General features: G+C 35.9%; 1 protein-coding gene across 6 annotated transcripts in view; it reads left to right on the top strand.

Moving 5' to 3' along the window:
- The window catches only part of ATP8A1 (ATPase phospholipid transporting 8A1), a 97633-nt gene that overhangs the window by 66779 nt on the left and 4767 nt on the right, over positions 1–26087 (top strand). For all 6 annotated transcript variants that reach the window (XM_041402677.1, XM_041402678.1, XM_041402675.1 and 3 more), the window contains 7 exons: positions 1979–2057; positions 5866–5927; positions 9050–9106; positions 9561–9668; positions 20342–20430; positions 20828–20920; positions 25984–26075. In XM_041402677.1, the coding sequence (XP_041258611.1) occupies positions 1979–2057; positions 5866–5927; positions 9050–9106; positions 9561–9668; positions 20342–20430; positions 20828–20920; positions 25984–26075 (580 nt within the window). The remainder of the gene's footprint in view (positions 1–1978; positions 2058–5865; positions 5928–9049; positions 9107–9560; positions 9669–20341; positions 20431–20827; positions 20921–25983; positions 26076–26087) is intronic.

Raw genomic sequence — 26087 nt, forward strand, 5'->3', positions numbered from 1 at the left:
AGGAATCTGAAGCTACTTTTGGTGGGAAATGGGTGATGTTCATCTTAGAGAGACTAGCATAAGTAGTAGTAGAAGAATGCGGGACTTTTTAATACAGAAAATACAGGAAATTGCTACAGCATTGCCCATAAAAAATCTCTTTTAAAAAAACTAAGTTAAACTTGTGCCTGAATCTGTGATTTCATGAGTATTTGACTTTTGTAAAAGATTCTTCTGATTTTATTTTTTGTAAATATAATTTTGACATTTCAAGTAATGTCATTTTATGTTGACCTTGGGGTCATTTTCAATATATCCTGGAATTACCAATGCCTACGTGTGATGGTCTGCAGTAAATATGCAGAGCTGATGCTTAACTCTTATATCTGCACCACTTGTGCTATGAAACTGGAGTTACCCCACTATATACACAATTATTTGTCTAAACTATATTTGTTTACTGAAACAGATGAGTTTTTTCTCCTTCTTCCTCACTTCATCCCTTCACCTACAAAAGCCAGCCTGAAAGTTGTAAGGACCCTGTAACACAATCTCTTGTGTACCTGTGAATACTTTCCAAATACGAGACTTTTCATGGTCCCATAAATACAGACACTTTCGTGTTGTGATAGTTTTAATAAACAGTGTGAGTTATAATAGTTGTTTTTCTGTCTTAAAATAAGCTTTAATATTTTTTTAATTGCACATGTGTATTGTTGACTTAATTGGAAATTCTGTGAATGTTCCTATACATTTGCTATGAGTAAATGTCTACAAACTCGCCAGCTACAAAATTCCCACCTATATAAGTTGAATAGTTGGTGTTAAAGATTTGGAAACATTACTGCCTTGAATATTGATGCAGATATTTGTTATGGTAAAAGGGATCAAAGGTTATGAGGTCATGACAGAGGTTAAAGGATTAGCATGGGACAAAAAGAATTGGTCAGGAAAATGGAAAAGTAGAACTAATTTTTCTTGCACCCACCTGTGCTTTCTGTCAAATAAAAAGTTCTGGTAATGACATAGCAAGAAGGAGAGACAAAGGTTAATGAGTAGCACAAGTTTAAATGTGTGAAGTATTAGAGTGTAAATTGGACCATGCAACCAAGTGTAGCTGCATAATCTAACAAAAGATGTTGAGACATTGTGGAAAATGTGAGACAGGCAACTTAATTTCAATTGTTTGAACACCTTAACACTCAAGATACACATCAGTCAGTTACAATATGAGCCATAACAGTCAAAAACATTGTTAGTGAAGAAACCAATATTGCCATTGAAGGAAATGGGCTACATATTTTTTATTAAGTCTTTTTATGTCATTATGCAATATATTATGGAAAGGGTTACTATTGTGGTTTTTCTTAAACTTAATACAATCCTTTGCAGAAGGCATCTTCTACAAATGAAAATAAGTTTGAAAGTAAAACTTCAATTGTTTAGCAAATACATTAAAGGAATTTTAATATGATCAAATTGTACTCCTCAAGAGTGGAGTATGTAAGGAGAACTTTAAGGAAGAAACTGATATTTGTCCTTTTTTAATTTCTTTGTGTGTGGGAATATATAGGTTAGGCATATGTGTAACTCAGGTTTTAATTTTTCTACTATCTAAATTTATTCTTATACTAAATGCAAATTATAAAAGCTAGAGTCCTTTTTAATTGTCCACTTAGAATGTAGCAATTGTTCCAGATGCCTAGTTTAGTTTAATTTTTCTGATTATATTCCCATATTTTTATATTTTAATTTCCCTTCTGTATTGAAATTAAAAGGAGGAGATAATACACACTTTTTTCCAAAGTATAAAAAATAAACAAATGACCCATGAAGAGCTAAGAGGCAGAAAGTGCCTGTCAGTTATATTACTTCACAGTGGTGACCTAACAAAAACACATTTTGTGAATCTAACACACGGATAAAAAGAAAGGTCAGGGTTCACAGAGCTAGTTTATTGCAAATGGTTCTCATGGATTTTTTGTTTTCTCTTTCTTAGGTTTTCTGGGTTCATTGTTTAAATGGCCTCTTCCACTCATTCATTCTGTTTTGGTTTCCACTAAAAGCCCTCCAGCATGGTAAGTATTATGAAAAATAAAAATATAAATGTTGAAAAGTACAAAATTTCTAAATATTATCTTTTTTCTAAGGGAAGCCTTATAAATAATCACAGTTCAGTGTGATTAAATTTCAAGATGCCATTTCTAGAACTAAACCAGATGCCATATACATAAAATGTTTTATTTAAGATCTGTGTAAAATAATATGTACATACACATTTAACTATCTCAATAGTGTTGATGTAAACTGAAACAAGATGGAGAAAAAGAGATTGCTATTTAATTATGCTAATTTTTATAAAATACACTGCCACAGTAAATACCTACACAATCCTAAAATGCTACAATTGCTTGTATTGTTTCTTACATTTTGTCAACATTTAGTTTGATTGTGTATACATTCTGTCCTGTTAGTTCAAGGCTGTACTAATCTGCTAGTTTATATTTCTAAGAGTGGGATTGTGGCAGAAGAACAGTGACACCTTGGACTGCTCAGTCCTGTCCATCTTCTAGTTCAGCTGTTGTATATGCTTGAGTTGCAGAAAGAAGTGGGGTGGTTGAGGAGAAAGTGGTGCTGATTAAAGGAAACTTGAAAGCACTGCTTCCATTTTGTGGGAATGTTTGGGGCTGGAAGAGATTTCATAATGGTGGGGTTTTGTTTTGTTTCCAGTTTGTGGGGAGGAAAAAAACAAGTGTGTACCTCTCAGCTTTTCTGAAAATTGGTCTCTTCAGTTTTGGTGATGTAGCCAAGCAGTCTGCCCTGGCGTAGGGGACAGAAATGTTCTCATGGACTTTTGAAACTGCTGAGACAGCTCAGCTGAGTAACAGCTGCTTACACCCTAAAAGCTTAAGGAAAAAACTTTCCATTTTTAGACTCCTGATGGGTAAAGGGAGGGATGTGGCAGCCTGTTTTCTCTGAATGGCCACTCACATCACACTGAATGTGAGTTCAGTGGCAACAGTTTGCATTGGAGAGGTTTACACGGCCCAGGAGGAATGAGATTCCCAAAATTCAGTGCATACTCTAAAACCATAATCTCAAATTCAAACTGAAATCCCTGTTCAAAGCTGTAGCCAATCCATGTGAGATTTGTGTATTACATCATGGATAAGTGTTCAGTGAGTGTCTGTGGTGATGCATAGTAGAGTTCATTTGTGAATGGCAGAGATACCTGTACAAGCACTTGTGAGAGCTCAGCCTTCTCAGCCTGCAAACCCTGGGCTAGAACTGTCTTGCTGACAGGTGGCCTCTATGAACAAATTGCCTGCTGCCTTCCCCTTTCATTGCTAGAGAAAGGATGGGTAAGGGAGCAGAACTGGGATTTGGGGGAATTGTGTACATTGTGAGGTGATACAGTCAGTACCTAGCATGGGTCTGGTGGTGCTCAGAGTTTTACATGAAGGCGATACAAGTGCAAAAAAAGATATGCTATTAATTAAATCACTGGTGTCTGCATGTGTTGAGAGGAAAGGGAAATAATACTATTAGTTTCCTAAGGAGTACCAGAGACAGGAACTTCTGAGAACCTGTCCCTGCTTCCACCTTCTCTTAACAAAGACAAGGTGCAGGTAGATCCTGAAATATGAAAGGTATAGCTTAGCTTTGTGCATTAGAGTGCTGGTGGAAAATAGGCTTAGCTGCCTGCCTATTCCCCTGTCTTATTCTCACTATGCTCTTTACTGCTAGGTATATATTGTAAATCAGTGCAGTGCTATATTAGCAGGTATTTATTAGAATGTTGAAAACCAAATCTTGAAGATGATTAAAATCTCTTGGTGCCCTTCTCTTGGTCAAATTCTCATGTTCAGTCATAGTCTTGCTTGTCCACCTGTTTCTTATCTGTAAGTAGAAAATTTCAAACTGCATATGTCATAGTAGAGTCTATCAAGAAATGTGTGATCAGAGAAAAAGTATGGATTGGTAAGAATTGTTGGTCAGAATTGGCTCCATGGGACCTTACCATTGTACAATACACAAAATTTACACTCTGTACTGTCATGTGGATACAAAAAGTGACACATAAATCTTCACAGAAGCTTCTTCAGATGCAATTTGGTCAACATAAATGTGAGAAGCCAAACTTGTATGTACTAGTAAATTCATCAGGTGCTCCCTCTTTTGTGTAGTCTTTAAAATAAGCTATAGTCTCAGCTTTTTTTTTTCAGGCTTCAGCTCCTGTAGTTCTTCTTGGTGTGTTAGTCTGTCCAGGGAGAAAGTTAAATAGGGGAAGTGTCAGAAATGCAACCAGTATCACTAGAGCTAAGGATGCAGCCATTGTGAGCTCCTCATCATGGAATGGGAGACAGCTAGGTTAAGGAGGACTTCTATCCTAATATTTTTGTGTGAAGCTGTCCCCTGCTGTCTCTTCCAGGATATCAGTAAAAACATCATTTTTGTCTGTGTTAAACCACCTTAACAAGTCCTGAAAAGCTTTTAGAGAGGAGAATTCTTCATCCGCAACCAAATTGGGTTTAATTTCAAGCATATATAAAGATGATATGAAGGCTGGAAAATCATTCAACACAACTATGAAAACATACTTAATTAGCAGTGTTTAATATATCATGTGCCAGCTGAGATAGTGGAAAATAAGTGTTTCCAACTGTTTTTATCAGAATGTATCACCATTTTTGTCACCTTCCTCTGTCCAGCCTAATCAGAGAGGTTGTAAATCCATCCCTTAATTCCCCCCACAGAGAAATACCTTTATTCTTCTCTTTCCCCCAGTAGAGCTTTTTTTTAAATCCTTCTTTATTATTATTTTCTTCCTCTTTTTTTTTGTATCTTACTTTTATCCTTACTTACTACATTACACAGCATTTTGATTACTCCATATAATGCAGTAAAAAGCAATATCCCAGTGGTTAGAACCTCTACAGCACAGTGTTATAATTTTGTTTGTTTGGTTGCAGTATATGAACATCCTTCAATGATAAAAGCATTTCAAAACTGAACGTGGGAAAATGTAGCCACCTCAGTACTTTTAATTGAGAATGAGGAATTTCGTCTTGATAATTCAGTTGTTGATTATCCCATGTCTAAAAATAAATTTGACAGAACTGGGATCAGAAAAGCCTGTGCTGTAAAAATAGTCATGAACTTCTGATAAATAATGGAAAATTCACTGCTTTAGAATCGTAAGCTTAAAAAACATATGGTTTTTATGAAAATAGGATTTTTTATGAAAATGCATCTCTTGAGAGCTCTGATTCTGCATAACTGATGTGTGTGTGTGTTTCCATATGTGCCAAATGGATATGGACTTCTATGAATCCACATATTTGAGTTGGGTACACTTTGAACATTTTATGAATGACAAGCATCTCAAGAATTTAAACTGAATATATTTTGCATTTTTACTGAAGTTGAATTCAGAAATATGGATAAGAGCAAAGTTTCCATACCAAAAGTAACAGAAGTCATGAAAATCTGACTCTAAGCTTACTGCTTACTTACATGTTATAATCAATATATACAATAACCGCTGTGTTTCACATCTTTCTGAAGATAAGATTTTATATCTCTGATACTAAAAGAAATTCTAATTGCACTACTACTGAATACAAAGTTGGTATTATTATTATATGGTGTCACAAAGTTCCTGTTTCCTGCATAATCCCTGAAGTCCCTGAAAGTTTTAGAGCACTAAACATGATACAAGTCATAGTTCTATACTGCAGTTCATAGTTCAGTGCAGTTCAAGATGAAATCTCTTAGTACCCTGTAGAAGGTGCTGCCATCTCTTTTGTATCAAAATTAAGATGATATATAGTCCTGTTGTGGATGCTTACATGTTTTTATTTTTATTCCTGTTTCCTTTTCCAGGTACTGTATTTGGCAATGGCAAAACTTCTGATTACCTGCTCCTGGGTAACACTGTATACACTGTAAGGCTACGTTGTCTCTAAACTGTTTTAAAGATATGCTGTAACTATTACTTTTAAGTCTATTCATAGGAGATTTAATTCAGTGCAGTGCCTTAAGAAGTGCCTCAAGAGTAAGAAATGGCTCTTGAATGACTCTTTGAGAAGGCTTGGAGTGCACTTTGTGTTCTAATTCGATTTTTAAAGCAGTTTAATAAAGATGCAGAAGATACATTTGTTCTTTACTGTTAACTGTCTGGTTTTTTTAAATTATGGGAATTACAATTCCCTAATTAGCAGGCTTATTAATGTAGTTTAAGTTCTTGAATTTGAGAAATCTCAGGTTGTTGATTATAGAAGTGGTTTGTGGACTTCTGATGATGCAATCCTGTTCTCTCTCTCTTAATTTATCCTGAGGCCTTAAAAGAGGCATTGAGCCATATTGAATAAGGGTTGTGGGATGCCTTTTCAGAGGCAATCAAACCACCAGAAAACACCTGATCTATACCTAACAGTAAACTTCAGTTGCTCTCTTAGACAGTAGTCATAATTGGGTTTTTTTCCTTTTAATCTTTTATCTCCTAGAATAAATTAGTAAAGCTAAACATGTGCTTTTCACTTACTAGATATGAATGTTTCTCAATAGCGGGTTTTCTAAGATCTCTCTTAGAAGCAAAATTAGATTTATGCTTACTGTCCTCTGTTTTTCAATGTTAAAAGTTTAATTAATTTTTCAAGTTCCTCACTGTTGGCAGGTACAAAAAAGAAATTAATTCTTCCATTGAAGTAAGGGGGCTGTTATATGAATTCACATCAAAATCACTTTGGGGAATAAGGAAACACCATAACTGAAATAAAAGGAAAATATTTTAGACACATGCTAAAACAGAGGTCACAATGCTGCTTATATGTCACATTCTGCAACTGCTTCTCAACTAGGAGAGCTGAAACTTGAGCATCTTGAGAGGTTAATTTCTTGCTTCTAACCTGCAGAGTGATCAAGAATTTCGATTAAAAAAGCTATTTTCCTTCACTTCAGGTTAAAAGTCTGGGGAAATATAGAAGTTGCAATTGAAGTTTTCCTGCTCTTGCACAGGAATTCAAGGAAATTTGGAACATACGTGATTTTTGGAGAGATTTTCAAAACTAGGGTGTAGAGTTTTGGGGTTTTTTTAATCTGTTCATGTGAAGTATATGAGTAGTAACAGTTGTCAGTCATATCAAAATTCTGAGGCTAAGGTAATTCTCATTCCTCATACTTTTTACAATGTGGTTGTCAGATGTCTGTAGCCATCAGTTCTGCAAAAGTCAATAAGAAAGGAATTCGGAAGTTGATAGAGTTTCTTTGGATCCACAAATAAAATTCAGAAATATGCAATGATTCATAATATGTCCTGGAATAATTTCTTTAAATATAAATTCTGAATAGGAATAGAGTGCTGTGAAAATATCTGTATGACCATTTCAGAGAGTTTTTTTTAAAAAAGCTCAGTCTTTATACAGAATACCAGTTTGAGTTCTTGCTCCCTGGATAGGATTTAGTGCACTGTTGAAGCAGAGGAGGCAGCACTAAACCCCATATTCTTCAGATCCCATCACAGATCAGTAAGGGCTCTTTACTCACATGGTCTATCTCCTTTTACAGAGATCTGCAGTGTTTGGTTTTTGTATACATTTTGTCTATGCAGCAGCAATGTTTGATCTTATCCTGAAGAATGTTTACTTCTCTTATGACTGACCTAAGTAGCAAACAAGTGTACCAAAAGAGTTTGTTTGGGTTATCTTTCCATAATTTTTTTAATGCATCCAAATACAGAACCCAAACTGGATAGACCAAGCAAATTATAATACTCATAATCATCCTCAATTTTCTTCTAATTAGATTTCGCACATGTTTTAGATATTGAAATTGTGGTGGTATGTTTTTTTTTTTTTTTTTTGGTCCTTAATAGCACAGTTGAAATAGGAGAATTCAGGATTTCAGAATTGAAAGTATAAGCTTATAGGTGAAAGCTTTCTGGCACTATCTGTATCCTTCTGTGCATCAGAGTGAAAGATTTATCATACAGATTTAACTTGCTTCAGCTTCTGACTGAAGTACATTTCTTTTGAATTTCTGAGGCTGCTTGAAGTTCGATACGAACAAACTCACTGACAGCCAGTGCTGCCAGGTTGTCCAACAACCTAGAATTTAAACTATAGCTGTTGGAGTTGGAGCTTGGTCTTTGTGACTCCTTTTATCATCCTCACATTCTTCAGATTACATGTAAAGCAAAACTAGTGATACACATTCACAAGTGAGTTAGAAAATGTCATAACTATTTCTTTGGTAAACAGAAAACTCGCTTGATTGAATTTCAAAGGAAGGAGATAAACAATTTTCCTGGATCAACTAGTCCTTGCTGTGGGATCATAAACCTTCTCCTACTGCTCATCTGTAAGCTAAAATGGAGCACGTCCTATAAACATGATGTTTTCAGAGACTGCTCCACAAAAAGTATAAAGATAAGGGTAAAGATCAGAGGGAATAATGAAAATGACATAACAGACTTACTCAACATGTTATTTGTATGCAGAACATAAGTCTTATATTACCAAATTTAACTCTTGGGCTTTTCAGGGTTTGGTGCAGATGACTCATTTACTAATGACATGAACAAAACTTTTGCTTGTTTTTTAAATTTACATTAATGTAAACTTGAACAATTGCAAGCTTTCTTCAGTCCAGCATCTATGTCTTCTAAATCTGTCTTGGTGTAGAAAGTTGTAGTCATCCTGTCTGTAACTAGAGGGTCTTCAGTGTCTACAGAAGAGGACTACTACACTTTTCACAAACCTTTCTTTGTAACCTAAATACTGTCATTAAAGATGCTAACACCTTTGTAAGAGCCAGACTTACAGAGTTCTAAGAAGCAATAAGATTTCTAATGCAAAAGAAGAGTTTTTCCAAATCAAGGGAGTGACCATTATTAATGGAAGCTGGTAATTCTTAATGTTCTATTATTAGCTTATTACTGGGTTGTATCCTTAAATCTTCTAGTAGCAATTTATTTCTCTTGTCTTCTCCTGAAAGTTTAACCAAACTAATAATTTCTGTATGTTAAGATTCCCGTATTAAGAATCCTCTCTGTCTTTCTTTCCTGAAGTTTGTGGTTCTGACTGTGTGTTTGAAGGCTGGCTTAGAGACCTCATATTGGACTTTGGTAAGCAAATGTCTTTACCATATTCTCAAATGTTCTGTGGAATATGATGGATGAATAATTGTATTGTTTTCTTCTTACTTGTTATATTGCACCGTTTAAGAGTTTGTCAGTAGCAAACTGTGGTTACTGTGTGGAAGGACAGAATATCCACATACAAAAAATAATGCTCAATATTGAAAATTACAACAGATGTAATACTTAAACTAGAAAAATCAAATTGCTCTGGACTTACTGTAACTGAATTTAAATTGGCTTAAAATGCAGTAATATTGCTGCTGATAATATGATTTTCCTTTAAGAAATAGCTAACTGAAGTAGTAGAGTTAAATTAATACAAGGCATGGAAATTTAATTCAATATATTAAAATAGCATTGTAAACACTAGGTAGCAAAGATCTTATTTTATTTTATAATGCATCTGTGATAATTGTTCTTTTTTGGTTTGTTTTAACAGTTCAGCCATATAGCAATCTGGGGAAGCATTGCACTTTGGGTAGTCTTTTTTGGAATCTACTCTTCTTTGTGGCCAGTCATTCCTATGGCACCAGATATGTCAGGAGAGGTAAAAATATATTTTAACTAACATCCAAATGTGTGAAAAAATATTGTTTCAGTCTGTAGTACAGACCTAATCTTTATTGGATCCTTCTGCTAACTAGAGGTGCATATGTCATTCTGTCTTTCATACCTTCAATATGGCAGCCGTGTTTATTTAAAATATAATAAATTTTTACCCTTGTGAAAATGGAGCTCAGCTAACAGGCTGGGAGTATATGGTCTAATGAGAAAGAATAGACAGGTAAGCTGCTTTGTAGTTCTTAGGTAAGCTTTAATTTTCTGAAGAAAAGACTTACCAAATACAGTTCTCAGAACTACAGTGCTTATTTTTCTGGGGAATTTTTTTATAATGAAGTAGCCAGTAGTAGTCTGGTTAAGGCTATTTTTAATCTTGAATTTTACAAATTTTCCAAGTACTTTGTTAAGTGCCTCAAAAATTTTGAGGTGCCATAACATTGCATGAACTGCTTGTCATGCAGACTTCCTTTTCAATTAATGTGCTGCTTGGAATGCATTATTGTGATACATTGTTAATGTATCTTTAACCTTTTGACAGTAATTAGTGGTTTCTCATTAATTTTTAATTGCATTTGTGTAAACCTGCTCTGAATATTGGATTGAATCTATAAAAGATGCTTATTTGCTGCCTTATCTGATTTAACTGGAACAGTCCCAAATTCTCAATACCGTTCAGTTCGAGAAACATCTGAAATATTAATATACCAAACACTAATGTCTGCTTCTGGGCATGACCAGTACCTCCTGAGCTGAGAAGTCTGATGTGCGTTCTCAGTGGGAATCAGAAACTGAGAATACTTCCTTGTGTCAGAAAGATATTCTTCTAAAGGTTCTCAAAGTACATCAACTAAATCAAGCCTTACACCAGTAGAAGAGTGAGTCCCTTTAGCTCCACCACCACTGTGATATGATTCAGCAGTTTAAAAATTTATGTAGGATGTGGGAAATGTAGGTGCATATCTCTCCCTCTCTTGAAGTAATTAAGACTCATAAATCCAACCTCCTATTTAAACAATTAAAGGCAAAAATAGTATGTAGGCATTTCTGTAACTACTACATTTTAATGGAAACCACAAGGTGTTGCCTTAAATATGTGGACACCTAATGAAAGGAATTTTAAATTACACAATTTCTAGCTGGTTTTCCTCTGTATCATAATGTCTTACCTGTGTATATATGTGGATCTTATGCATTACCACATTGCCTCTACTACTCAAAACTAATTCTGTATATTATTTTAAATTAAAGTAATCAAAACTATGGCACTTCAGTATTTTTCTTTATATATGCTGTATTTTATAGAAGAAACAACGTTTTTGGAATTTGGTGGTTTTAGAGATTTTGTAAAAACTTTATAGCTTTTAAGACAGCAGAACTTTCATCGTGATAAGCACAGTGGAAACAAAATGGTCTGTTATACCTGGTATGATATAAGGGTGGATACTTCACTATTGAAATAACAATGTTATAGTTAGTACATTTTCAGACCCTGAAGTTACTGTGAAAACACCTGTTTTTGAGGGAGTGTAATTCCTGTGGTCTTCTAGAAATGGTTCTTCATTAAAGAGATCTAGCTGTCAACAAAAATAATACTCTTAGGGTTTGAATTCAACATTGTGCCAAACCAGTCTGACTTAATGAACCTAAAATCATTTATTTTTTGTGATAAAACTTTATTTGTACTTGAAATGGGTAATCTTATTTTGTCAGTGTGTTTGCGTATGCATGTATGTGTATAGCGCAGTTTTGATGTGCGTGAAGTTGTTCAAAGGGGGGTGTTGTTGACTGAGGTTGGTTTTGTTTTCTTTCTAGGAATATATTTCAATATCTCTGGTGTCAGAATAAAGTCTCCTAAAAGTATCATAGGCCATTAAAGCTTATGTTCAAAACTCTGGTTCAGCTTTTTCACTGCACTCTGTGTGGCTAAAAGTCCTGTTGATGCATACTGCAGCTCAGACTGAAAGCAGGATTTTTGTGAGCTTTCCTGGAAGCCCCTCTACTGAGACTGAGTGGTCTCTGGCAGGGCAGAATTCACCAAGTTTCTCTGTAGCAAATCAGGCCTTGCAAAAGTATTGAAACTAAAATATTCAGGGATTTATCTGTGCAAGGGATTGTGATGTGACAGAAACAAATCCATATAAGCAACTCTGCTTGCATGTGCAAATACTGCTTGCCTGATTTCTCTAAATGTGTGAGTCAGACTTGCAAAATTCATCAACTGTACTTGGCACAAGTTAGAGTCTGTCAAAAGCTGATGTCTGCTTCTTAACTTTTTGTCCATTTTAGCTGGCATGATCTGAGAATTTATGCTGAAGGGGACTTTCATGCATTTTTTTCCCAAATGTGTTCATTAAAAAATTCCCCCTTTCAAATAAAGTTCAGATTTATCAGGGTATATAGTTGTAGGCTGCATAACTATAGTCCTTTGAAAGTTTAAAGGTATTCTCTTTCTATTTCTTAGAGCTGGTAGCAATTCTGTCTTAGTAGGTTTATAGTCTTTTCAGTCTGTATTCTTGACATAATATTCGTCCAGCAATTAAGTTCCAGCTAGATGGTGTCTTCTGCAAACATATTTTTCATGTCTTCTTTGAGATAGAAAATGAAACATTAATGAAACACTCTGGTAAGGATTCAGTCTTCCTTCATATTCATGTCATGAAAATAGTAAGGATCTTCCTGCTTATTCCTGGTTCTGTTCCAAGAAGATAAAATTCTAGTGCTCTTGAAGGGGACAGAAAAATATGGAGGTGATGGAAAAGTCATTCACTGGCTGCAGAGGAAGGTTTTAATCTAAATATTTTGAAACTAATTTTTTGTACCCATTCCTATAAAATATTCAACTCTGAGAAATGTATTTCAATGGACAACACAGCAAGGTAATGACTCAAGAAAAAAATTTAGTTGTAACAGGAGAAAAGTCAGTTCATGCTGCTAATACTCCTATATTTGAGCACTAAAGCTAGTGGCCCAAAGTTAAAGCATAAGAGTTGTTGGTTTATGTTCATCTTTTACTATCCAAGTATCATCCAGTCACTTACTGAACAAAGAAACAAATATATCACATATTTTTGCACGTTTTTCTGACTTTTTACACTAATTGTTTCCATCATTTTGTGTGTTTTTCCAATTATACAGAAGATAATTAAAGCTGGCTTTTACATATAGGTTGCTGTATGTTGGTATCACAGAAGGAAAAATGGCAGAATGCCGTGCTCTAATAGAAAATGTAGTGAAATGAAAAATTATGACAGCATTAAGTTACAGCATTTTTCTCTGTTGTCCAGGCCACTAGACCCCTTTCCTTGACATGATCCTAATAGTATAATCAAGTGTATTTTTCTGTCTCTCTCTTCTGCTCAGAGTTTTCTTAGAACAAAAACACACAGGGCCCCCCTTGATCGAAAATGTCCGGTTCATCTGTCATGCAGAGACAATTCTGGCATCAAGACCTTTGTTTTCTGGTTTTTCAAGACTGGTAGAACTGCACTAGGCCAACTCATCCACCTATACAGTGCTATTTCTTACGGTGTGTGAACTACATGGCTCTCCATGGTACAGTAGTCCTAAGTCCTGTAAGTGTTTGTTGCCAAACAGGTAGTGCACCAGAAGAGTTGCAATTTGACTTCTGACTCACATAAGCAAAGTATCCTGCCACGGTGTTCTGATATGAATAACTCATAATTCTGTAGCTGATTATCTGTTAGAGATTGATAGTAGCTGTCTGGGTTATAGTAGCTTTCCATATTAACATTCTGAAACCAGTTACGTCTTCCCAACCTTAAAACAGTTTATATTCCAGTTGTGGGGGTTTTTTCCTTAAAGAAATGAAGTTTCAAGTGAAGAAAGCTTCATTCATTTCCACTGACTGATAATGTTCAGATGAAAACTGTCAGTTCACCATTGTCTTTTGGCAGACACAGACTAGAAGGAAAAATGGATGAAAACTATGAGAGAAGCAATGGGCTTTATGAAGCTGAAGAAAATGGGAAAATAGGCCATAAAACTGAAGAAGGATATGTGATAAAAAGGGGTGATAACCTAAGTAATTAATTATGTAGTATAATATGTGTAGCTAGTTCAGGTACCGTAGCATGTTTTTATTTGTGTAGTCCTTTTGCAATAATCAGTTTAAGTAATGAAATTTCTGAAACTTACCTCACCTCATAACAGCAGCCTCCATTCATGTGTCAGTAGGCTGTAAAGCTGCAAGAACCTTCCATTAGTGCTTCCATCCTTGCCGTTAATTGGTCTACTTTTCCTTTAAGTCCTCTTAAAAAAAAAAGCAGACTAACTTTTAAATTATAAAAATACATATATTTCTAAATGAATATGATTATCTCTTTCTTGAAAATGTCTGGTTGTGATCTGAGTTGCAAACCTGTAATTGAGGACGGGTGAAAAACAAACCAATCTGTTGTATATTTCACACTAGTAATGCTCCTTGTTACTGTTTTGTGCTCTGAATTGTTAGGCCTCTTTTTTTTACAACTATATGATTAATAAGAAAGCTTAGAATTACTTGAATAAGAAGTATGACATGGATACTAAAGCAAAAGTTCAGTATCCACAGAACTTTTTAATTTATTGTCATACTGTAGATAATGCACTGTAAAGTTCTCCAGAGCACCATCTGTTTCTGCTCTGTCTGACCCAGGGGATTTATAAAACTACTAGCGGAAATTGGAGTTAAGGTAGAAGCATGTATTTTACAGAATTTAAGATCATTTGATTGAGGTTTTCAGAAGTCTTGTGAAAAACAGCAATATTTCTTTTGGGAAGATTTATCTGCACTGTGTAGAAAAGGTGTATTAGAATATACTATATTGACAGCACTGGTTTCTTAAACATTGCTTCTCTCTATATTATGCCAAGTATCCTGCTTATATGAAATCATGCTTATTAAAATGTTAGATATGCATCCTTTAATGCCTTTACTACACTGGGTTTTTTTACACAAAAACACCAAATAATTTTTTGAAAATATAGATACTTTGGTCTCTAATGAAAAGGTCTTCTCTAGTAAGATGTTTGTATAAAGTTTGATTCAAAAGTGGAAATTGGTTTTAGTCTAATGTAGAGCAAAGCCTACAAAGCAAAGTATTTAGGATAGAATACAATCATAGAACAGTTGAACAGTCTCAGGAGGCCATCTGGTCTAATGCTTCCGACACTACACCGAGTTGCCCAGGACTGTGTCCAGACAGCTTTTGAGTGTTACCAAGGATGGAGACACTACAACATTTCTGAGCAACCTGTGTCCCTGTTCAGTCACCCTCACAGTAAGAAAGGTTCTCTTGATGTTCAGATTCAAGTTTTAGTTTGCGCTCCTTGCCTCCTGTACTGTGACAGGGCTTCACTGGAAATAGCCTGGCTCTGTCTTTGCACCCTGCACTCAGGGTGAGAGATCCTCCTAAGCCTTCTCTTAGGCTATAGTCCCAGCTATCTCAGGTTTCTCTCCTGTATGAGATACACTTCAGGACATGGGACTAATTTCACTAAGGCTGTATTTCTTGTACTGGGGAGCCCAGAACTGGAGACTTTCCTAGGTGTAACCTCATCAGTGCTGAGTAGAGGGGACCTGCCTTCCCCTCTGCTGGCAATACTTTGTCTTATGAAGCCAAAAGATACCATTCACTTCCTTTGTCACAAGGGCCCATTGCTGGCTCATTTTCAACTTCATGTCCATTGGGACACCAGTCCTCTTCTGCCAAGCTGCTTTCCAGCTGAGTGGCCCCAGGATATATTGCTGCCTGGGATTGTTCCTTCCCATGTGCAGGATTTTGCATTCCTCCTTGTTCAACTGCATGAGATTCCTGTCAGCCCATTTCTTCAGCTGAGGTTTGTCTGGATGGCAACACAATCTTCTACTGCATTTGCCACTCCTCCCCCCATTTTGTGTCATTAGCAAACTTCCTGAGGATACACTTTGCCTCTCATCCAGATCTTTAATGAAGATGTTAAATGAAACTGGACCCAGTATTGACCCCTGGGGTGCACTTTCAGTTACTGGCCCCCAGCCAGCCTGACACTGATCACCAGCTGCCATTTAGCCCATTTTCAGTGTATCCCACAGTCCTTTATCCAGCCCATACATCAACAGCTTCTCTGTGAGGATCTTAGAGCTTTTGCACCCTGCTGTGTTGTCCCTCCAGCTGTAAAAGGTGCTGTTAATGGATACTTGTCTCTGGCACTTTTAAAAAACAGCTGAATATTTTTTAATAACTTCTGCAGAATACAGCATATAAAATAAATTTAAATGGTTGTATATTTAAGAAAAATTGCTATGGTGCTTTTCCTCAGTGTTAGCAGGGAGAGTTATAAATAACGCCCCTAAAATTTGTGAAGTAATGATTTCTCTAAATTCCTCCAAACAAGAGAATTACTGTGCCATGCTTTTAAGGGAACCTGGCAGATAACTGAGGTGGCAATATGTTTTTCAAAAAATAGCTTTGAGCTCTGCATGGTAAGCAAATACCAAAGTCTATTAATTCTCACTTCATTATCACCAAACTTGTGGAATATGGTCATTCTTCAATAATATCTAGGGTAGTGTGAGTTTTTGTTTTGCTTTTGTTTGCTTGTTTGTTTGCTGTTGCACTGCTTTTTAACCAGTGGATTAAAATATTATCCAAAATCTGTGTCTCCATTTCAGGGGGAATAACTGGTGTACTAAATTTTCAAGAACATTGAAATAATTCAACAATAAAAGCTAGGCTTTTCCTTCATAGTCCAAAATATTTCTCAAGTCCATTCGCAAGAGAAGGCCCCTATAGCCACTATCCTACTGTTTTAGCACATTTTCATCCCCCTTCCAAGTTTTCCCAGCTTGTCTTTTAAGACCTGTGAGTCTTTACAAAACAAAAGTCAGTAATCTGTATGTCTTCCTTTCTATATCTATTTTAACATCTTATTTGGGGCAAAAAACATTTTGGGGCAAAAAAAAAGTGTACATTTTTGGAGAATATTATTACTTTAAAAAGAAAAGTGATTTATTGATGATTTTTTAAGTTAATTGGAATTCATCACATAAAACATACCCATTTTAATCATCTGTCTTCACCTGGAAGCCTAAATTATGTTACCACTGTGATACTAACATATTTTAACTATTTAATAATTTATATTTAAAGTTTTCTTTTCATCTTTCACTTTAGGAATCAAAAGTATTTGTCCAAAGGGTTTTTATTTTTCCGTTTAATTCCCAATAGGTAGCTTCCATTTTTACTCCTCAAACCTTCACGTTAAATTGTACTTGGTCTAGTAGCAGACATTTATTTGTGAGCCAGAATCTGCTATTCCCAGATATGCTTCAAAGATCCTTCTCCATATTCAGTAGCTACATTCTCATTCTCTCAAACAGGAACAGCAGAGCTCATCTTTGAACTGCCCAATTTATCTTCTCTGCTTCCAGTGGTCTGTGTTGGTTAATATATCTAATAACCAGAGATCCTAATAGAGAGGAACTTAATTCTTGGCAATTCTAAGTAGCACAGTTCATAATTAAAAGGAGGTAAAAGATGTTTTTCAAACTCCACACAGCAAAGAAAGACTAGAGGCAATACACAAACTTACTTGTAGGAACTTCATTGCACTGGCGGTTAATGCAGATCTGTTTTAGTACTACAACAGTAAGTACTTTGGCATATATATGAGGCAAACACATGCACATTACTGCTACTAATGAAGTTTTTTCAGTAGGTTGAAAAGATAAACTTTAGCTGGTTTGATGCTGTTGAGGTATTTTATAGCTTTGTAGTTTATAGGAAGGAGATGTGTACCTAGATGATACTTGAAATAGATAAACTGAAAAGGGTAAGCTTTTCTGCAGCAAGAATTTTACCACTGTTTTCATCTTTCTCTTCTTATTTTTAAAGGCTTTTTAAAATCTGAGCCAGCTGTTTTGGCAGATCATTTCATAATGAGGAAAAAGCAAATATTCTCTGTTCATTCTGACATGTAATTTCCTAACACTACATCTTCAGCAGTGCTTTAAAAATGTTTTGCAGCCAGGATTTCTATCTGCCACTAAATCATGAAAAGGAGTATTTCTCAGCAATTTTTTCTTTTTTGAAAAATGAGAACCTATATAAAAATATAAACTTTAAAAAAATGTTAATTTATCTTTGAAAGTCTTAATATTGAGCATGAGCTACACATACAGCCAGTTATTTATCTTCCCTGCAGGATTTGTAAGTCCTACAATAAACTGGGCTTCCCAGCTCTCATTTTGGATTACTTCTGAATTCCCCTGGGAGCCACTTTTGTGGCAGATTCCGTTTGGTTTCACAAGGCCTAAAGGGGGAAGACTTGGCATGGACCACAAATCTCTCACATTAGGAACAATTTGTAAACCACAAACAGAGGCAGCCAGAGTCCGTCCCCAGAACAGGCTGCTCCTGTTAGTGCCATTGTCTGAAAGGGATTGGTTTGCCATTTCCCAGATGACCTGCCTATGTGTAGAGAGATGTGAAAAGTTAGAGACAAAAATGTTTTCTACAGAGTGAGGGGGGAGCTTTCTTGTACAGAAAGGAAGGAAATACCTCTGTGGGATTTTATTTTTTCCCCTCTTCATCCAAAAAATACAAAGAGGGCCTCTGTCTTTAATGCGAATGTCGGCTTTAAATCTTTTAGGTTTGGATTAACTCTGTAAAAGAAAAAAAATCTGACAGGCTTTCAAATATGACGCAGAAAAACTTTTTTTTTTACCTCAATTCATGTTGTTCATTTGTAAAGCCAAAGGCTGGATGGAGTGAATAGTAGGCGCCAGTTGTTCCTCCATTCATAGTTAGCATTACAATGGTCAGAATTAACATCCTAAGACCTACATTATCACTTTTGCTGTTTCACCAGCAAACATTTAATACCGAGTGGCTAGCACAAGGACAGCTCTTCGCTATGCTCTTAGAAATAAAAAAATGTTGTTAATTATAGGAAGTAATAATCGTAATTAGTTAAAATTGGTTTTTTATGCTTTTTTTTGTTGTTGTTTTAAGGGAACTATCTTATTGCTAGTTAGTTATAAAATGTCTTGCAAAATGCATTTATGATAGACGTTTCTCATTAGCTCCTGTTCCAGAAAATGAGTATTTCATCAAATATGTCAAAAGTCAGGTTTTGCTTTTAAAGTGACTGCTGATACATTTTTTCTCTAATACATTTCCTCCTGATACAAAATTTTCTCCTTTTTTCCCCTTTTGAAAATATGAATTGTTTTATTTTGAATGCTCAGTGTTTACACCTTTGCTGGCAGTGTTGACAGAAGTAGTTAGTAGAATCTCAGGGTGATATCTATGTCCTTTTAACATAGCCATGGGAAGGTTACCTACCACATTTTTAAAGTACATTCTAATGCTTTCCAAAGAATCAATGTCATTAGGAATTTGGATACAAAAACAAGGTAAATTGAACTTTTTTGCTTATATGAGACTTAGGGTTTTTTCTGAAAATAATTCACTTCTATTTTCATATATCAACATGTTTGAGTATAATTCTTAAATGTTCATGTATGCATGTTGAGAAATTAGACTTCAGCTACTGCAGGCTACCTACTATTTGTCTGCTAATTAAAACTAGTAAAATTTCGGGTTATTTATTTTACATACTGAGACTTAACCTGTGAAAGAAATTAGTCTCCAAATAATGAAACAAAGGATTTGAAACTACACTACACTACTGTTGTGTAGTGATAATACTTTCAGCCTCTCTACAATCAAATTACATTATAAAAGCATTTCTAATACTGACTGCAATTCAAACCTGTAGTAACATGCTGCAGTAAGTATCATACTCTTTGCATCCATAATATTATTAATGTAGGCATTTGAGCATGAATTACCAGGGTAAAGATATTTTTTTCTTTGATGTCCATATATTGTGATGTTTGTTTTGGCCATTCAATATGTTTTAGTTTTTAGTATTTCTACAGACCAAGTTATGAACAGAAGAAATTCCTATGTATTATATATAGCGGTGTACAGAAAAAAACAAATACGCAGATAAAAACAATTACGTGGTTTTCAAAAATTTCACCATTTATTATGTGTTAGATCTTCATTTAACAATATGTTGCATAATTTCATAATTACATAAAAAGTTGTTTCCTTATTTCTCATTTTTAAGCAATCTGTTTAACAGGAGTCTGTGGCAGTGTGGGAACTGTGGTACAGCGAGTTCTGTGGGAGAAAACTTTGATCCAAGTTATATTGCTGGATTATTGTAACAGTGTCCAGTATCCAAATGAAGGGTCAGAAACCGTTATATCCTGTTAGAGTAGACTGCAAATTGAAAAACTATGCTCCTAATGTATTGAGAAAATTGGAAAAGGGTGGATTTTTGATAAATCCGATTTTAATGGAAAAGCCTGTAATCAACACAGTGGTATAGAGCAGCACTGTGGAGGGGTGATTCCCCCCTGCAAAGAGCTAAGCAGTGTATCTTTCTACCAGCTTCCTGACACAAAATAGTGCTTACTATTTACTGGATTTATGTTGCAGCTCAGGGGATTTTAGAAAGGAGTTCAAGTTCTATTTCACATCAGTCAGACTAGAATAATTCATTTAAATTTTCTTTTGATAGCCTCCAAAAACTACTTGCTATTCCTAAGATTTTTTTTTGCTAGTTCTTGTCATGACATCGCATTTTGTGCATTTTTCTCTTCAGGCAGCTATGATGTTCAGCTCTGGAGTGTTTTGGATGGGACTTCTGTGTATTCCTATGACAGCTTTACTTCTTGATATAGTATACAAAGTGTGAGTACAGAAATGCCAGTGTTTACAGAAGACAGCACTGACTTTTCAATGTGTGTTCTAATTACTAATATAATAAAAAACAAATTGAGACCAATTCTGGTGATTATATAAAATTCTTTTTTACCGCATTTGTTTTTTTAAAACTTCATTACAAGAGTTATTACTATTTTAAATGTTCCAATAATTGTAGTGTCTTATTAATAAATATTTTTGTTTCTAATTTGCAAGAACAGATGATAAAATACATTCTTTAGATTTGTTTTTTGTTATTTCTCCTTTCTAGTTTCAAGTCGGGGGAAACGGATTTATAAATTGAATATTTATATAAGTATTAAAACTATCTGTTGTTCTATTTTCAAGAAGAGTAAGTCTGGCAGTATTTTGTATGTACTTACAGAGTAAAGAGAGCTACTTACAAGACACTGGTAGATGAAGTTCAGGAGTTGGAAGCAAAGTCTGAGGATCCTGGGGCAGTTGTGCATGGCAAGAGGTACAGTAAAAATCTGTAGAACGTTGTCTTGAAAAACAAAGCTAAATATTTTTAGCTTTATACATGTACCAAAGACAAAAGGTTATTTTTTAAAATCCATACAAATGAAAAGCATCTGTGAAGGACCTTCAGGTCTACTGAGCCTATATGTGTTTTCATGGGCTTACATAGAGATTTTTACCAAAAGCTTTAACTGATGTGTTTCTTTGTGGCTGACTGGTTTCTTGTTCTTGTGTATAGAACAAGCTTGAGGTGCAGTTTTAATTCTGTGACTTTTGCCTGTGTTAACAAATAATTCACAAACCAAGTAAGAAAATGGGTTAGAACAAAATGAGTTTAAATCTGCATCATTTTCTAGTATACCCGTAAACAGGGTCTAAGCACAAAAAACAAAATTGAAATTCTATAAAAGCTGTTCAGTAGCTTAGGGTAAAACAAAAAATGTGTCTAGTATTTTCTGAAATTGAATATAACAAGCTGGTTTTGTATTTAATTCCAGTCCAGAGCAAACTGATTTGATTAACCTATATGAAGTGAGTAAAATTTTTAACTTTAGACTCCACAAGAATTCCCTTGTTACATCCTCCTTCATGGACCAGGACAATAACTTGAAAAGGGAGAAGGTAAAACTTAACAATTGGACACTTGCTGCATGAAAACACAGCATAAAGATGTACACTCACTAAAATATTTCAGACTTTTTAACCCCAAGCTGAACTTGTAGCAAGCACTCACTGAATGTATGAGATGACAAAATCCCCCTCTCCCCCCCTTCCAATTCATTAGTGCCATCTGGCTGAGCTAGAGCTTTCTTTCCTTGTCTTCATTTTCATGAGTTTCGTGAAGTCTAAAAAAAAGCCAAAACTGCTGATACTTGATTTTCCTCTTCTTTCTTTTATTTGGACTGCTGTTCTTTTAGTATCTTCATGGCAAAAAGCATAGCCAAGAAGGCATTTTTCCTACCAAGCTATGCACAGAAAGAGACCAGAAAAAACATAGCCACTTCTTTTACTATATGTTCAATTTTTATGAAGTACGTTTTGTTCATAAAGATACTTTAGCAATCTTATTGTATCCCTCTTCCAGTTCAGTGGGATTTACTAGGTTTTACCAGGTTGAGATCAAGTTACATCAGATACCAAGGTGATAACCATCATTTTTAATGGGGCAGTATCCAGCTTGTATGAGAGCTTTCACAAGAATGTTTTGTCTCTAGTTGGGTTCATCTTTCCTGGTAACAAGGAACTGGGGTTCCAAGAGGCCTGGAAGCTCATCCTGCCACCCATGGAACACCTAGTCTAGTGTGGTGGGTTATAGAAGAGGACGTACCTGCATGGAGTCTCCTCTCAGGCTCTATATGCTGTCTTTGTAGCAGCAGCTTCACACTGGAAGTACTGCAGAATCCCCTAGTTGGTGGCAACTCCTGCTTCAAGCTTAATTTTCCTTCCTCACTGCCAGACCTAGCCATTGCTTGCAAGAGTAAGTTCTCTTGCTTTTAAAAGTGATGTGAATTGATTGTTTCACATGCTTTTCTCCAGTGGCAGTGGTCATTCAAGCAGATTGAGGGCAATATCTTCCTCCAAATTAACTCCCTCATCTATCAGTGTGCTGAGCTTTGAAGCAATTATGCTCTGTCCTCTTTTGCAAAGAGCAAAAGCTGTAGAAGAATGAGTTACAGAAAAGAAAGCAGACATTAGTACTGGGTAGTGCTAAAAGGGGAACACCTTGTAGGTATAGAAAAAGGTAAGGTAACCTACCTTTTTAGTTCTCTTACTTGCATTCCCAAGACTTCCCTTGTATTCCCAATTCATCTACTTTTAACTTCAATTGTCTAGGTAGGATGCTTTTCCCTCATTCTACACACAGCAAGTCTTCCAAATCCCTTCTTATATAGGTAAGATGCACTTGGTGTTTTCACCACCGCTTCTGTAATGATCTTTTTATCCCGCAGTTAAATAGTTATGAGTGCTCCATGACAGCTGTTTAGTTACCTGCCAGAATATCTTTCTTAGATCTTATTCTGCTCCACAGTTACTTTTAGACCAGTATTTCCGAAGGATACAAGCATCCACCTTATATGCAAATCACTGGATGTTACACAACTCAATATCTCTCAAGATTTTATTCCCTCCATTATTTTTTTAATGTATTACAATTCAGGTGATAGAGCCAAAACTTTACCTTTCATGGAGAAAGTATTCATTGTTAAAGAAATCATCTGATGAACTGACTTTCTTGCATCTACAAAAAGTTGATTCAACTTCTGTAAACATTTTTGAGTCTCCTAAATTGCAGAAGCTCAGATTAATTAGTTACCAGTAGAGAGCAAGTAGTTAAATGGGTGAGGAATGTCCTCTACATCTGTTTAAGATATATATATGAGACTTTCTTATTCTAGTGTGTGTATATTTGTGGGAGTACCTTTTTCTCTTACAGCAGAAGAAGGGATTTGTTCTCATTAAATGCCAAAATAAAATAAGAATATATAAATCACTGCATGATTAAAAGATAACTTGGAAATAGTGAGAATGATAACTCAGAAACTTTTCCTCTCTCTCCACTCCCATCTTAGCAATACTATAACACAAAATAGAAGTTTCAGCTTCCACAGATAACAGGTCAAGATTCTTGTATTGGATAGCTGTTGTAATCAGTGTGTATCTGAATTTTATTTTATTTTTTTTTTATGAGAAGGGGGCCTACAAGAAAGCCAGAAGATTTTGTAAGGGCATGTAGTGATAGGACCAAAAGAGGGTAGGCTTAGTTTAGATACTAGAAAGAAATTCTTTACTGTGAGGGTTACAGGAATTAATAAAATATTTTTTTTTTTCTATAACTGTGTCTAATTGCCTGTAAAGGCCAGTTCTGTTCTATGTCTTTATTGATGACATGGATGAGGGTGTTGAGTCTTTCATTGTAAATTTTCAGATGACACTAAGCTGGGATCGTGTGTCAATCTGTTGGAAGGCAGGAGGGCTCTGCAGAGAGACCTGGAACAGTTGGATGGATGGGCAGAGTCCAATAAGATCACATTTAATAAGTCCAAGTGTCAAGTCCTGCATTTTGGCCACAATAACCCCCTGCAATGTTGTAGGCAGGGGACAGTGTGGCTGGACAGTGCCCAGGCAGAAAAGGACCTGGGGTACTGGTGACAGCCGGCTGGACATGAGCCAGCAGTGAGCCCTGGTGGCCAAGAAGGCCAAGGGCATCCTGGCCTGTATCAGGAACAGAGTGGCCAGCAGGAGCAGGGAGGTCACTCTTCCCCTGTACTCGGCACTGGTGAGGCCACACCGTGAGAGCTGTGTCCTGTTCTGGCCCCTCAGTTTGGGAAGGACATTGGGATGCTTGAGCACATCCCGAGGAGTCAGCGAGGCTGGTGAGGGGCTGGGAACACAAACCCTGTGAGGAATGACTGAGGGAGCTGGGGGTGTTTAGCCTGGAGAAAAGGAGACTCAGAGGTGACCTTATCACTCCCTACAACTTCCTGAAAGGTGGCTGTGCTCAGGTGGGGGTCGGTCTCTTTCACCAGGCAGCAACTGACAGAACCAGAGGACACAGCCTTAACCTGCGCCAAGGGAAATATAGGTTGGATGTTAGAAAAAAGTGTTTTACAGAAAAGGTGATAAAGTACTGGAATGGTCTGCCTGGGGAGGTGGTGGAGTCACCATCCCTGGATGTGTTTAAACAGAGCATGGATATAGCACTCAGTGCCATGGTTTAGTTGAGGCGTTAGGGCTCAATGATCTTGAAGGTCTCTTCCAACCTAGTGATTCTGTGATTCAATCTGAACATTCCATTTGGGAATACAAGCAAGGAATGATGGTACCAAGAACGGTATAATAGGCATACTAATGTTTTAAATGAAATGTTTTTTATTAGAAAATAACACCTGCTAGACATTTAATAGAAATTTTCTGATTTCAACTCACATTAACAAGGATTTCACAGATGTGTTGCAAAGGAGATGCAACTGTAACTAAGCATACCCATAGTCTTCCATCCTTCAATTTTACATGAAAATACTGATTTATTTATTCATTTTCTGTATTCTTGCAGTTTAGATTTCAGTCCCTAATTTTTTATGAATGTCACTTAAACAGTTTACAGCTCTGAACTAAAAAAGAAGGCTCCTACACAGCATAGAGGAGCAAGCTGGATGAAAAAAAAATCCCCAGAGAGTTAGCTTAGGAAAGCATTGAGAGTAAGATGAGTTTCAGTACTTCAGCCTCTCCAGTCTTGATTAAGTCAGCAGATGTGAACTACCTTCCTGAATTGGTACCTAGTTTTTGTTCTTACAAGGAAATCTCATTCCATCTTTTCATTCAAAACATGGCCACAGAAGCAGTTTCCCCTGCCTATCACCTTACCCTGTAGATTTTCCAGTTAGCAGTCCTCTATGGGTGTAGAAATAGTAGGTTTATTTTCATTTTCCAAGGACGGTTTTCAAAGTCATGCTTTCACCATATGCTTTAACTACCAGATTAGAGGGTAACAGAAAGATGAGATAAACCATTAGTCTCTCCAGCTCTAACAGTGGTTCAGCTTCATATATAAGTATAGAGTCACTTAAGAAAGAAAGAACATTTCTAATTTAATGGCTTGAATGGTAATCTAGTAAGGAAAGCAGTCTAGTTCCCTTCCTTGCACCACTTAGTCTGGTTGATAGCCTGGGAAGGTAAGTCTGTTGAGCTAATTGACAATAATATTAAAAAGTAATTTGAGTAATCAAAACTTGGTGACATAAGGTGTGTGAAATCTGTTTTTCTTACTACATCATTGCACAAGAGACAACTTTGCTAATCTAGCAAAACTGTAGCAATATCAAATCATTATATACTCATATTAAACATAAGATACATCTGTTTTTTAATTGAACTAATTTTAGACCACTTTACATTGAGAGGAGGCTGGATTTTTCAGCATTTGAAGTGTTTAAGTGATAGGTTGGAATTTGTTGAAACACAGGCTGTAATTCACAGTGAATATCAAAGGGAATCACAGTGAATGAAACGGGTAGGGTAGTTAGTAAGTAAATATTTTTCATGTGTCTACTTTCTCTCTAGCTTAACTGAAAGAGCCCAACTACTGAAGAATGTTTTTAAGAAGAACCATGTGAATTTGTATCGCTCTGACTCTTTGCAACAAAACTTGCTTCGTAAGTGTTCAC

Source organism: Onychostruthus taczanowskii, unplaced genomic scaffold (genome assembly GCF_017590055.1).
Source record: "Onychostruthus taczanowskii isolate IOZ18803 unplaced genomic scaffold, ASM1759005v1 scaffold2, whole genome shotgun sequence".
Lineage (NCBI taxonomy): Eukaryota > Metazoa > Chordata > Aves > Passeriformes > Passeridae > Onychostruthus > Onychostruthus taczanowskii.